This window comes from Stegostoma tigrinum, chromosome 13 (assembly GCF_030684315.1).
Source record: "Stegostoma tigrinum isolate sSteTig4 chromosome 13, sSteTig4.hap1, whole genome shotgun sequence".
Lineage (NCBI taxonomy): Eukaryota > Metazoa > Chordata > Chondrichthyes > Orectolobiformes > Stegostomatidae > Stegostoma > Stegostoma tigrinum.
The window spans coordinates 6,606,782-6,620,421 of record NC_081366.1 but is presented as its reverse complement, the minus strand read 5'-3'; the positions used below and the strand labels follow the sequence as shown (position 1 = coordinate 6,620,421).

Below are 13,640 nucleotides of genomic sequence, written 5' to 3'. Positions count from 1 at the left end.
TATTAGTACTGAAATTAAATTAAAATCTGTGCAGGCACTTTAAACCACGAAGAGGAATGTCGGTAGTTGGAAGATTCTGCCAAAGAATTCTGTCTAACCCAATCACCCCTTCCAAAGAGTCTGGTATATCTGTTATCTAGCCCGTGAAAATAAAAATAGAGAAGCCAATTTCATCCAAATAGTAGAGCCAAGATTAAAGACCCCGTATCAGAGCAGAGAGAGCACTTTTATGGTGTGATCTTCAAAGCTTTTGATGATTGAGGCTTGAACTTTTATCGGCATATGTTTGATCTCTACAACAATGTATATACTTTCATGAAGGTTAGAAGGAGCGTCTGTAGGCTGGCAAATTAAAACAACATGATCAGAAGGAAATATTAATTTTGACCTGCTGATATGTTTCAGCATTTTTTTATGTACAGTATCTAGTGCAAAACATCGGTTGGTTGTCATTTTCAAACTAGAGGAAGTTATAATGGGAAAACATTTCTCAATGACTAACTGGATGGCACAATTAAGGATCGTGAAGTACAGAAAACCGTAAGTCATAATAACAATGATAGGTAGCACGATAAAATAAAACAGAACATATCAAAGTGTTCCCCAAAATCTGGACCAAATCAATATATCGCACTAATGAGTATTTTCGATGCCCATTTCAAGACAGGAGTGATTCTGGTTGAGGATTTTAAGTATCATAAATTTGATGACTCATGAGAAAGTTGAATGAGAATTAACATGGCTCCAGATGACTATTGATTTTAACATGGGATAATAAAGACAACCTATCAAAGTGCTGGGGGCTAACATTGACCATGGGCACAATTGGACTCGCCATTCAAACACAGTGGCTGTAGGAACAGGTTAAAGGCTAAGAATACTGTGGTGAGTTACTCACCTGCTGACTCTCCAAAGCCTGTCCACCATCAACAATGCACAAGTCAGGAGTGTGATGGAATACTGCCCACTTGTCTGGACGGGTGAATTTCCAAAGACACTAAAGATGCAAAAAAAAACCCAGCCTATTTGAATGACATCACATCAACAAGCATCTATTCCCTCCACCACCAATGCCAAGCAGCAGTAGTGTATATTATCTACAAGATACAGTGCAGAAATCCACTAACGCTTCTAACACAGCATATTTCAAATCTAGAAGCACTACCATCTAGAAAGACAAGAGCAGCAGATACATGAGAATACTACCTTCAAGTTCCCCTCCAAGTTACACAGCATCCTGACTTGAAAATGTATCACGCTGCCTTCACTGTCATTGGGTTAAAATCCTAGAGTTCTTCCGTAAGGAGATTGTGATTCTATTCACAATGCATGGACTGCAACAGATGAAGAAGTCACCTCAACACCACCTTCTCAATACACCCAAGGATGAGCAATAAATGCTGGATAGCCAGTAAAGCACCGGTCCCACAAGTGAATTAAGAAAAGGGACCTGAATATTTTCGTAACTGGAAATCAGAACCATCCTGACAATATCTGACGTGATCTGCTACATTGTACATTGCAACTAACACCTGGTTTACCACACATATACAAAGGTCTGTACTTGCATGGCTATTTGCATGGCAAGAGTTCCTCACAACAAACTATTTTACATCATGCAGAGTACGTCGAATAAATGACATCTTCTTCATGGATGCCTTCTTAGATTATTATCATTCGTAACCATTCTAAAACACAAGGAGCCTCAATGGTCAGATAATTAAGTTAATTAAGCAGACGTGCATGAGAACATGGCAGCTTGTGAGCAGAACAATGATTTTCAGAATCACATGTATTAATAATAAGAAGGGGTTTGAGACATTAGGTTTACTTGCTTTGCATAAGTTAAAAGGTTTGTACGTGTAACATTTGGGAGAAAACGTCAGAAACTGGAGGGTGGCCAATGCTAAACATTGAAATATTAAGGCCAAGGAAAGATGTAGAAATTTAACAAAACCAACATGTACTTAAAAGTTAAAAGTTGTGAGTGCAAACAAGTAATTATACTGGCACTTTGGAAGTAATTTTATGATTGCTTTTTGAGTATTGCCTTTGATACTGAGAAAAATATTTTCATTATGCTGGAACTTCAAAAGTGACAGCGAAGATTATTGTCATTTACAATGAGTACTTTTTTAACAACAATGAATGCATGATTCACTGAAGAAAGGAGGGCAGGAATGGTGGTATTTGCTTGCATTTAAAATATTGAAAGCCGCAAGTTAAATAGAAGGACATACAGTTCACATATTGTGTCTTGCGTAAGATTTTGGAAGAAGTGTGATGTTGTTTCAGCATATGAATATCGATTTCACGTAAATTTCGAGACTAAATTATATTTTCTACAGGTCAATGGATGCATGACACGAAGAATAGAGTTCATTGAAGAACAAACAGCATGCTAACAGGATTAGAACAGTTATTGTTTTGAGTCCAAAGGCTTATCTTCAAAACTGAAGGGATGAAGAAATGACGTTCTTCTACACTGTTGACAGAACTGGGGGCACTCACCCCATCTATTTTATGCCCTCTACCACCTTTGTCAACACCATTGAAAACAATAACTTCCAGCATCCACCGGTCTTGGAGTAAACTCTTTGGGCTCAAAACGTTAACTCTGTTTCTCTCTCCATAGACGTCGCGAGGCCGACTGAGTTTCTCGAGAAATTTCTGGCTTATTTTAATATCAAGTGTCCAGTATCTGTATTACTTCGCCTTTGCTCGAATAAAAGAGTGGGCTGGATGTTTAGAAGGGAATTTAGGATGAGAATTCCCAATTGATTCATAAATATTGTTTGATTGTGCCAAAGAAAGGGAAATAATGTATTTTTTGCTCAGTGAAATACCAGCTAGTTGGCGATGAACACCATGACTGAACATTCATACCTATATGGGATTGAATAAAACTAATGAATGATGTTGAATGTTTAAATTCTTCTTTTTATTTGTTCTTTGGAAACCCAAGTCTTTAGCTTTTTTTTGCACTGTGGTTGTAGAACTTCAATCCGTGCAAAAGGCAGGAAGAATGAAGAACACTGATGTAACGCTTAATCCAATTTTAAATTGTGCAACATTAAATCGAAGCACGTTGAATCATTTCGAACATTGCAGCTTTAAGAAACGGGACATGCATTCATTGGTCAACTTTCAATGTGCTGATATCCACCAATTAGAAGCTCAAATGCAACTGGGGATCCGCACAGCCCCCTTCACTAACCAGACACCATCACATCCGACCAGACGCAGTATAAAATTGGAGCTGCTCGGGCGTACTTTTAAACAAGGTTAGAAGATTTAATTCAAATAATTCGAGAGATTCGGGAAAAATCCAGGTATCTTAACTTCGTAGATATTCCAACCTTAAAATATAAGTCTGTAATGAGGATATGTCATTGTGTGAGCACATTCTGAAACAAAGGGGAATGTATGAAGCTGGAAATGAAATATAGCATTTATTCGCTGCTAAAATGCCAATTATTGTACTGTGCATTTTCCTCGTGGAATCTGGTGCGTGGGCAGATTCGTTACTCGATTCCTGAAGAATTGCAGCTGGGTGCCTTTGTTGGAAATATTGCAGAGGATTTAGGCTTAGATGTAAAACAACTCTCCACTCGCAGCTTTCGGCTTGTACCCGGTCCTAGGAAACAATATGTGGAGATCAATTTGGACACTGGTATATTATTCGTGAAGGACAAAATTGACAGAGAAGAGATTTGCGGCCGGAGCCTGAGCTGTGTTTTATCCTTGGGCGGTTTGCTTGAAAATCCCTTAAAGCTCTACAAGGTTACAGTGGAGATTCTCGATGTAAATGACAATGGTCCCACTTTCCCAAACAGACAATTCCACCTACAAATATCTGAGCGTTCTAAAGCAGGAATGCGTTTTCCCCTCGAGTCGGCTCACGATTTGGACATTGGAAACAACTCCGTTCAAAAATACGAGCTCCTTCCGAACGATTATTTTGTTCTCGACGTTCGGACTGGCGAAGGAAAAATGCCAGTATTGGTTCTGAAAAGTTCCTTGGATAGAGAAACGGAACATAGCCACAGCTTAACTTTAATAGCCAAGGACGGCGGGATTCCTGTAAGATCGGGCACAGTTGAGATCATAATCATTGTAAAGGATGCAAATGACAACGCCCCTGTATTCTTTCAGAAGGATTATCGAGTCAGTCTATTGGAAACTGCGCCAACAGGGACTCAAGTAATCATGTTAAATGCTACCGACTCGGACGATGGTCTAAATGGAGAGATCAGGTACTCATTTAGTAGCTACATTTCAGCTACTGCTCGGGAAAAGTTTGGCGTGGATGCCAAGACTGGTAAAATACAAGTGAAAGGGAGGTTGGATTATGAAGAAAACAATACCTTCGAACTTCTCATACAAGCCATTGACGGGGGATCAGATCCAATGTCAGGCCATTGTGTCGTATCGGTGAATATTATTGACGTGAATGATAACCCTCCTGACGTGACGGTGACATCTTTATCACGCGCAATTTCAGAAGCTGTTCCAGTTGGGTCTGTGGTCGCTCTTTTCAGCGCAGCGGATAAAGATTCGGGAAGAAACGGTCTGGTACAATGTCAAATTTCAAATAAATTACCATTTAGACTAGACTCTTCTTTGGAAAATTTTTATGGAATACTTATTCATCAGGCACTGGACCGGGAAAATGTCTCCAGCTACGATATTACAATAACATGCACGGATGCAGGAAATCCTCCCCTTACATCGGAAAAAACCATTCGAGTAGACGTTTCGGATGTAAATGATAATACCCCACACTTCACGCAGTCTTCATATACCGCACATGTCAAGGAAAACAATGCTATTGGCGCTTCTATATTTTCCATTACAGCCTTTGATCCAGACATTGGACTGAACGCTCAACTGACATACTCTATCCTGGAGACTCAAGTTCTGAACTCTTCGGTATCGACTTACATCGCTGTTAACTCGGAAACTGGTGTCATATTCGCGCAGAGATGTTTCGACTACGAGAAATCGAAAAAATTTCGAATCCAAGCTCAGGTCATGGACCATGGGACGCCACCACTCGCAAGTAATGTTTCTGTAAATATTATTGTCCTTGATGAGAATGACAACATTCCGGTCATTGTGCAACCATTAGCCCAATTTGGATCAACAGCAGTCGAGACAATATCCAGGTTTGCAGAACCAGGCTGCATGGTTGCCAAAGTTTCGGCCACGGACGCTGATGCCGGTCAAAATGCACGAGTCTCTTATTCCATTTTTCAGGCTACCCTTCATAACCTTTACACAATTTCACCAGACACTGGCGAGATTTGGACAATACGCCGTATCACGAATAATGATGCCTCTGAACAAAGGTTGGTGATAATTGCGAAAGATAATGGAAACCCATCACTTTCTGCCACAATGACCATCATCTTATCTGTGCATGGTGGCGATACTGCAACATTCTCTAGCGTCAGTGGTTCGGTTGGAGGTCCTAAGTTCACTCCTGACCTGGGCCTTTCCTTGGTCATCGTATTAGGAGGAATTTCTATCATATTTCTCGTGATCTTAGTTATTCTCGCTGCAATGGTTCATAGAAACAGAAACATTACAAGTAGTCAGCACTGTTCCCTGAGACTCGGTTGTTGCGCTGAGACAAGGCATTCTCTGAATAGAATCCAAAAAGCCAACAGAAACCTTCAGATCCCCCCGAACTACGTCGAGGTGTTCGGGGGTGACCCACTTTCTCAGAGATTCCGCTATGAGTCATGTTCAACTTTGCAATCAACAAAGGGAGATGTCATAAATCCCAACATATGCAGCTCAAACGCAGACAAAAACTGTGCCCAAAATGAGTTCATCAGGAAAGAAAATGCAAGAATGATTAATTCTGATAATTGCAGCAACACGTTAAAAATTAAGGTGAGGAGCCTTCTTCATGGAGAATAAGAACCTCGCGGCTTTGATTTGATTGTGTGGCAATATTGAAAATTATTATGTATCTTGAAATTCTTCCTGTAGGAGTAATTACCTAATGCATTATTCGCATGTTTTCTGCTTTATTTCCTGTTCTTGTTCAAAATAATCTCTGGTAGTATCATATCTTGTAATAATTTTATGCTTTAAAGGATTGCGGTATTACATTGTAGAGCTGATTAAAATTGTGTTCTGGTAGCCTTGGATACCTGTTAGGACTTTCAAAATCTATTGGAGTTCCTTTGAATCGATGAAAATAGTCGACTTTTCACCCAATGGATAGTGGAATGTAACTACCTCTGATGAACTGTTTGCAGATATGAAGCCATGCAGCTGCAGAACACGTTCTTCGACAATGGAGGAGCAATTGCACACATATCCAGAAAACAATTTGGCTAGTTATTAGTTGTTGCAGTGTCAGCTGTTTCGATCTCATGAGCTAATATCAGCATTTTCCTGACTGTCAGGTTATTCTGAATTGATATAAGCTCATACAAGCTTGGGAAATAGTGAACGTAGATCAACTTAACTTTCTTTTTTCAGATTTATTCGCATTGAACTGTTTTCGTGTCCACATTGTATGGATACTGTATATGTTCAAACTTAAATCTAAATCCAATGGAAAAATGGCCTGTTAGCGTGTTTTACTTGTTGAACAAGCCTCCTTAACGTGAATATTCTGGTGATGATTCTCGAGTCAATAAGAATAGTTTGTAACTCCAGTTATTAGTTCATATTGTGCTCCAAAACTAAAAAATATATCTCCTATTCTATCAGGCGTTAAACAACAAAAAAGAAATGGAAATGTCATACAGTTATCCTCAATAGAAACGAAACTCCTGTATTGGAGCAGAAGAGGTAATGTTGGAATGCAATGCACAAGGCATATTTTGGACCTTGAAATTTGATTTCCATATCCTAATACTACAATCCAACTTTGCACAACTAAAATTAAGCTATTGATTAGTACAGGAATTTGCAGGTTCCATTTAATCCTGCATTCCACCCCCCACCCCCCACCCCCCCGCCTCCCAGATTCTATTACCACTACAGCTGGGAACAAGTATTAACGTGTCTGCATGTTCAAACATGAAACAAGGGACTACAATGGTAACCAATTCCAGTTCATGTACGTCCAAGACATTCCTCCATTCAGAACATTGCAGACATAATGCTGGTGGTGCTCAAAAACGCTAATATAGCATGCGCAATGGCAGACTGCACCAGGAAATACAATAGAATTGTAATAATTGTCTACGTGATGGAAAGTAAATAGATATCTTTAATTAGATTTACAATGGGTATTTGATAACATTGCAGAAGTGAAATTGGCTCTGGATTTGTAAAGACTTGTAAAATTGTTTGTGAATAATCTAGAGGAAATGTCAAGTACTTCGGAAACATAGGACTTTGATGGTATTCCCACTGTACAAAACGCTCTGTTCAACTAGGGAACTAGTACTCCAAGAGTGCTTGATTTAACTTATCTGCAACCACAATGGACATTGCACAAGCTTGGAAATCATCACCTTATTGTGAAAACCTGTCCAAACTGTTAAGCTCTTTTAGGGAAATATACAATACTTTCACTTGTGAGTTATATGCTCTTAATTCCTAACAAAGTGCTTTCGTTTCATTGTTTAGAACGTGTAAAACTTCTGATTCCTTTCACATTAAACAGAGGCCAACGATCTTAGTGGGTCGTACAATGGATCCCAGCACTTCACAATTATTCTCAATCATATGCACAAATGATAGACTTGTAATTACTTTTCCCTGTGATGCAGATGTGTCGCAGTGGAGAGTGAGATGAAAGAAAGTTATTTATTTCCAAAGTGATATTTGACAACTTAAAAACTCCTTGAAGTTGTGAATTTTAAGATATTTAAGCTGGATACGAATACTAGATCATGGCTGTTGTCAGTTATAAAATGTACAAATTAAGTGGGAAAGATGATAAACCAAATGGAGAAAATATTTATTCAATTCTAAAGATGTCAGAATATAGCAAACTCGAAACATAGGTGTAAATGGAAGAGAAGAGTTTCACCAAACGGCAAATTGATACATGGCATTATGCAAACCATTTCATGCCCATTGCTGTGCCATTACTATTATTTCTGATTAATCTACCGTTTCTGCCTTGGAATTTGTAAGGTAGCTCTGATCATTTTAGGTCTTTATAATTAATCGTTTTGCATAACTGTCGGAGCGACAAATTTAGTCCAGTTTATAACCTATGTAAAAAAGGTTCACAGCATTTGTATCCTTAAAACATGAAGTCCATTTGTTGACTTTGAAAATGGCAGACTATTTATCTTGAACAAAAGTGAAAGATAGGGGTATTGAGGGCTGGTATGTGCTTACCCTCAATATTCATGCAATGGTCGCAATTAGTTAATTTTTTGAACATAAATCAGTTTGTGGGGCAGAAAAACGAATTGCAGGTTAACATTTAATCTAACAAGATGGTTCGCTGGATGTCTGGAAGAGAAATTGAGAATTATGGAAATTTCAGTATTTTAATTTCCATCACTTGATTGTCTAGCAGAAAGATACAAAATTAATTTCGCTTTGAGGTGCATGAACTAATTGGTCAGGGAAGTCAGAACCCATCTATTGTTTATAGATTATGACTTGACCACTATTTTTGGCACAAAGAATGGTCTTAACTACTTTTGCCCTTATCTGTCAAATATGCAACAATCTTGACACGACTTATTCCTGGGAATTCTGTTCCAATGCTTTTTGCAGCACAGAGTGCAATCCAGTGTAGAATATAAAATCATTGTGCAATTTTGAGTTGTGCAATAATAAATGACAGTCTTTGCGCTCATTTTAGACTTTGCAGCTTTAAGAAGTGAATGGCGTTTGGTTGGTCGAATTTCAATGAGCTGGCATTCACCAATCAGAACCTAAGTTGGGAATGGAGATCTGAACAGCCCCCTTCACTACCCAGACAACTTCACGTCCGATCAGACGCAGAATTAAATTGAATAGCGAACAGCTCGGCATGAATTGTTCACGAATCCCTGATAATTTTGGACAGAACAGTAAGGATTTAGATAAAATTATCCGAGTGATTTGAGAAACATTCAGGTATTTGTTGCATTGCGGTTGATTCGAATCTGAATCAGACTGATGGTTCATGAATATTTTCAAGGTGCGGACATATTGTGAAACAACGGGAATGTTTTACAGTGGAAATGAGATGTAAAATATTTTGGTTTCTAACATGCCAGTTGTTCTACTGTGTATTCTCCTCGCGGAACCTAGTGTTTGGGCAAATTCGTTACTCGATTGCAGAAGAACTGCAGCTCGGCGCCTTTGTTGGGAATATCGCTGAGGATTTAGGTTCACATATAAAGCAGCTCTCGGCTCGTAGTTTTCGAATTGTGCCCGATGATAGGAAGCAATATGTGGGCATAGATATGGGCACTGGCATATTATTTGTGAAGGAAAGAATTGACAGGGAAGAGATTTGTGGGTCAGGTTTGAGTTGCGTTTTATCCATGAGCGGTTTACTTCAAAACCCCTTAAAGCTGTACTCGATTGAAGTGGAGATTCTCGATGTAAATGACAACACTCCCAGTTTCCCAAAGAGACAATTCCGCCTTGAAATTTCAGAGCTTTCTTCGACGGGAACGCGCTTTCCACTCGAGTCAGCACATGATGCGGATGTTGGAACCAACTCTGTACAATCCTACGACCTTCTCTCTAACAATCATTTTGTTCTCGATGTGCAGCTGCGCGATGAAGTAGAAAAGTTACCAGTACTGGTGCTGCAGCGTTCCTTGGATAGAGAAAAAGAATCTACCCATAGTTTAATACTGATAGCCAAGGACGGTGGTGTCCCCGTCAGATCGGGCACGGTTCAGGTTATAATCATTGTAAAGGATGCAAATGACAACGTCCCTGCCTGCTCACAGTCAATTTATAGAGTCAGTATTTTAGAAAATACAACCACGGGAACGCAGGTAATCGCATTAAATGCTACTGACCCGGACGATGGCAATAATGGAGTGATAACTTACTCAATCAGTAGCCACAGTACCTTCGGAGTTCGGGATTTGTTCAGCGTGGATTCAAAAACTGGTGAAATCAGAGTGAAAGGAAAATTGGACTATGAAGAAAACAAAGCATTTGGTATCAACGTTCAAGTTACAGATGGGGCTCCTGACGCTATGTCAGGGCACTGTGAAGTGTTGGTGAGCATTCTTGATGTGAATGATAACCCGCCCGACATGACGTTGACGTCTTTGCCTGGCGCAATTTCAGAAGATGCTCCTCTTGGGACCGTAGTCGCTCTGTTCAGCGCTGCAGACAAAGATTCAGGGAGAAACGGGCAAGTACAATGCCACGTTTCAAACAAATTACCCTTTCGAATAGATTATTCTTTGAAGAATTATTATGGATTGCTCGTTCAACATCCATTGGATCGTGAAAACTGTTCCAACTACGAGATCACAATAACATGCACGGATGCAGGCCTTCCTCCTCTCACGTCCAGGAAAACCATCACCGTAGACATTTCCGATATAAATGACAACCCGCCGAGGTTTTCGCAGCATTTGTACACCGCACATGTGACGGAGAATAATGCTATTGGCGTGTCTATTTTTTCCATCACAGCCTTTGACCCAGATGAGGGACTGAACACGCAACTGAAATATTCTATCCTGGAGACTCGGGTTCTCAATGCCTCGGTAGCCACTTACATCTCTATTAACTCGGAGACTGGCGTCATATACGCGCAGAGATCTTTTGATTACGAGAAATTGAAAAACTTTCAGGTTCAAGTTCAGGTCATGGACTCTGGGACACCACCACTCGCAAGCAATGTTTCCTTGAATATTATTATCCTTGATCAGAATGACAATGTTCCAGTCATTGTGCAACCACTAGCCGAGTTTGGATCAACAGCGGTCGAGACAATATCCAGGTTTGCAGAACCAGGCTACTTGGTTGCCAAGGTATCGGCCACGGACGCTGACACCGGTCAGAACGCTCGACTCTCTTATACCATTTTTCAGGCTACCCAGCCTGGCCTTTTTACGATTTCACCAGACACTGGAGAGATTTGGACTATCCGTCCTATTGTTCATAAAGATGCCTCTAAGCAAAGATTGGTGATTGTTGTAAAAGATAATGGAAAACCAAGGCTTTCTGCCACTGTAACCATCAACTTATCTGTGATTGGAGGTGACACTGACACATTCTCCAATGTCAGTGGTTCGCCTGAAGTACCCAGTTTCCGTCAAGATCTGAGCCTTTTTTTAGTCATCGCGTTAGGCGTAATTTCTATCATTTTTCTTGTGATTTTAATACTTCTTGCTGTGAAGTTTCATAAAAGCAGAAATGCTTTGGATAGTCAACACTGTTCCCTGGGGTTGTGTTGTTGCCTTGAAAGCAGACATTCTCTGAATGGAATTCAAACGGCCAGTAGCAGCCTCCAAATACCCCCGAATTATGTTGAGGTATTCGGAGGTGACCCACTTTCTCAGCGCTTCCGCTATGAGTCATGCTCAACATTACAGTCAACAAAGAAGGAATTCAGAACACCCAACACATGCAGGAGATCTCCAGACAAGCACTTGATCGGGAATTATTCTGTCAGGAAAGAAAGTACAGCAATCATTAAGTTTGACAATTACGGCAACTCTGTAAACAACGAGGTGAGGGAAATTATATATTAAAAAGTAGATTATGATTATCAGAGAGTTGATCTTTATACATATTTATTTGGGGTAGATTGACTGCATCATCATTAATTGGATGAAAATAATGGCTTGAATGAATCACACATTGTTCTCTGCTTTCTGCATCCTTTCTTTGTTATGGCATCTTGCATGCTATATTTTAATTCCCTTGGAATTTTTGCGAACTCGTTCATTTTGAACAGGAGAATTAAACTGGAATATTTTATTTAAATGGAAAAATATTGGACATCCAGAAGTACAGAAGGATCTTGGTGTCTTTGTGTGACAACCATTTAGAAAATTTAACATATTTGATCCCTATTACTCCTAGGATTGTGAAAAATGTTAAAGATTTAATCAAATTGCTCTAAGTTCTCAATATAGCTGTCTGCTCGACCCATGTTAACGGAAACCTCTGAGACCAGGTTCTTGTACTTAACAGGGTATCATATTTACTACAAATAAATTAATTCAAATATTAGCCAAATGAAATATGAATCATTATCAACCTATAACTCTGTTACTTTAAAATCTCCAACTTGGTATGAAAAGTTGGCTCCCAGATGGAGATAGACGCAGGAAAACAATCTAACGCACATCTTGTGGATGGAAAAAGAAACATATAGCAGGGGAGTCCAATTCACTAGCAACAGTCCAGTAGATTCGATTAGATGTTCATTTGCTCCTCGAATTCCTTGTGATCTCTTATCTTATTTCTGGTCCTTTCAGTTATTTCCTGCAGACACAAGATAAATGGCACACTGTTGTTAAGTCTGTTGGTCACTGGTTACAGGCAGAGCGTTGCAACAAATAGAGGAACAAAATAGCTAGCTATTTTTCAATATTTCCTTGCTTCACTGAATAGAGAGGGAGAAAGAAAGAGAGATACAATCACCAATTTTTGTTGCCTGGAGTTTTCTGCCTCTGTATTATTCATGCAGAGATTGTCCACGAGCCAATGAAAGATTTGTCGCCTTGCTGATGGTTGGGTATAAATCGAAAATAGCAATCAATAAGACGTCTCAGAGGCAAACCTGCGCTCGAGATACACTCATTGTGCTGAGACTGAAACATTTTCCCCTCGAGTGGGGATCAGTGTCAATATAACTAACACTGAGTTTAATCAACTTGTTTTTAAAAGTGCAACCTTTCCTCCTATAGTCCTTGGCTTACAATAGTATCCTATTCTCATTTTTGACCAAACCCAAATTTAAGAAATCATGAGGAGTAACAGTTTTGACTTGAATATAACACATGAAGTGATTGCATTCAAATACAGCAAGTGATTTGGAAGGAAAACTGAGGGCTATAAGTTATTCAAAGTGGCTGGAGCATCAAAGTGATGGTGTCTTGCTATATTTGTACAGGTCGTTAATGAAGCATGAAATTATTGTATATACTTCTTTGAAGCTTACCAAAAAAGGAAATAAATGCATTTGGAGCAGCTCATAGAATGTTCATTGAACCAATTCAGGAATGATGGCAGCTGGAGGAGTGAGGCAGAGATGGGGGGAGGGAAGAGATTATTTCATGATGAAAACTTGCACAGGTTAGACATTTAGCGATTGGATCCAATAAAAAAAAGATGCAACTTCATTGAAACATGCAAGATAATGAGGGGACTAGATAGTGTGGATGACGAATGGATATTTCCTCTTATGTGGGAGACCTGAACAGCGGACACAATTTAAAATTAGTGAGTCACTCTTTTAAGACAAAGATGATGACAAATTTGTATTATTTGGGTATGTTGGAATGAGGAGTTGATACCACAATAAGATCGCCAATAAGATCTTGTGGAATAGCAAAGGACATTCATGAGGTTGAGTAGTCTACACCTGCTCCCAATTTTCATGTTCCAATGATGAGCACAAAAAATAAGAAAAACATGAGTTAAATACATCAAAAACAGATGGTATCGAGCAAGATGAAAGAATTAGTTATGTAGAAAATTAATAATGAAGAAATATCCAGAAGTTAATGAGT

General features: G+C 39.3%; 2 protein-coding genes across 3 annotated transcripts in view; both read left to right on the top strand.

Annotated features, from left to right (window-relative positions):
* The window catches only part of LOC125458288 (protocadherin gamma-A11-like), a 199,301-nt gene that overhangs the window by 36,359 nt on the left and 149,302 nt on the right, over positions 1–13,640 (top strand). Inside the window, exon 1 of one of the 2 annotated variants that reach the window (XM_048543451.2) lies at positions 8,922–11,630. The exons of the other annotated variant lie outside the window; for it this stretch is intronic. Coding sequence (XP_048399408.2) covers positions 9,162–11,630 — 2,469 coding nt within the window. The 5' untranslated portion in view covers positions 8,922–9,161. Of the gene's footprint in view, positions 1–8,921; positions 11,631–13,640 lie in introns of those variants that run through there. 2 annotated transcript variants of the gene reach the window in all.
* Positions 1–13,640, top strand: part of LOC125458398 (protocadherin-10-like) — a 106,408-nt gene that overhangs the window by 36,550 nt on the left and 56,218 nt on the right. The window lies entirely within an intron of this gene.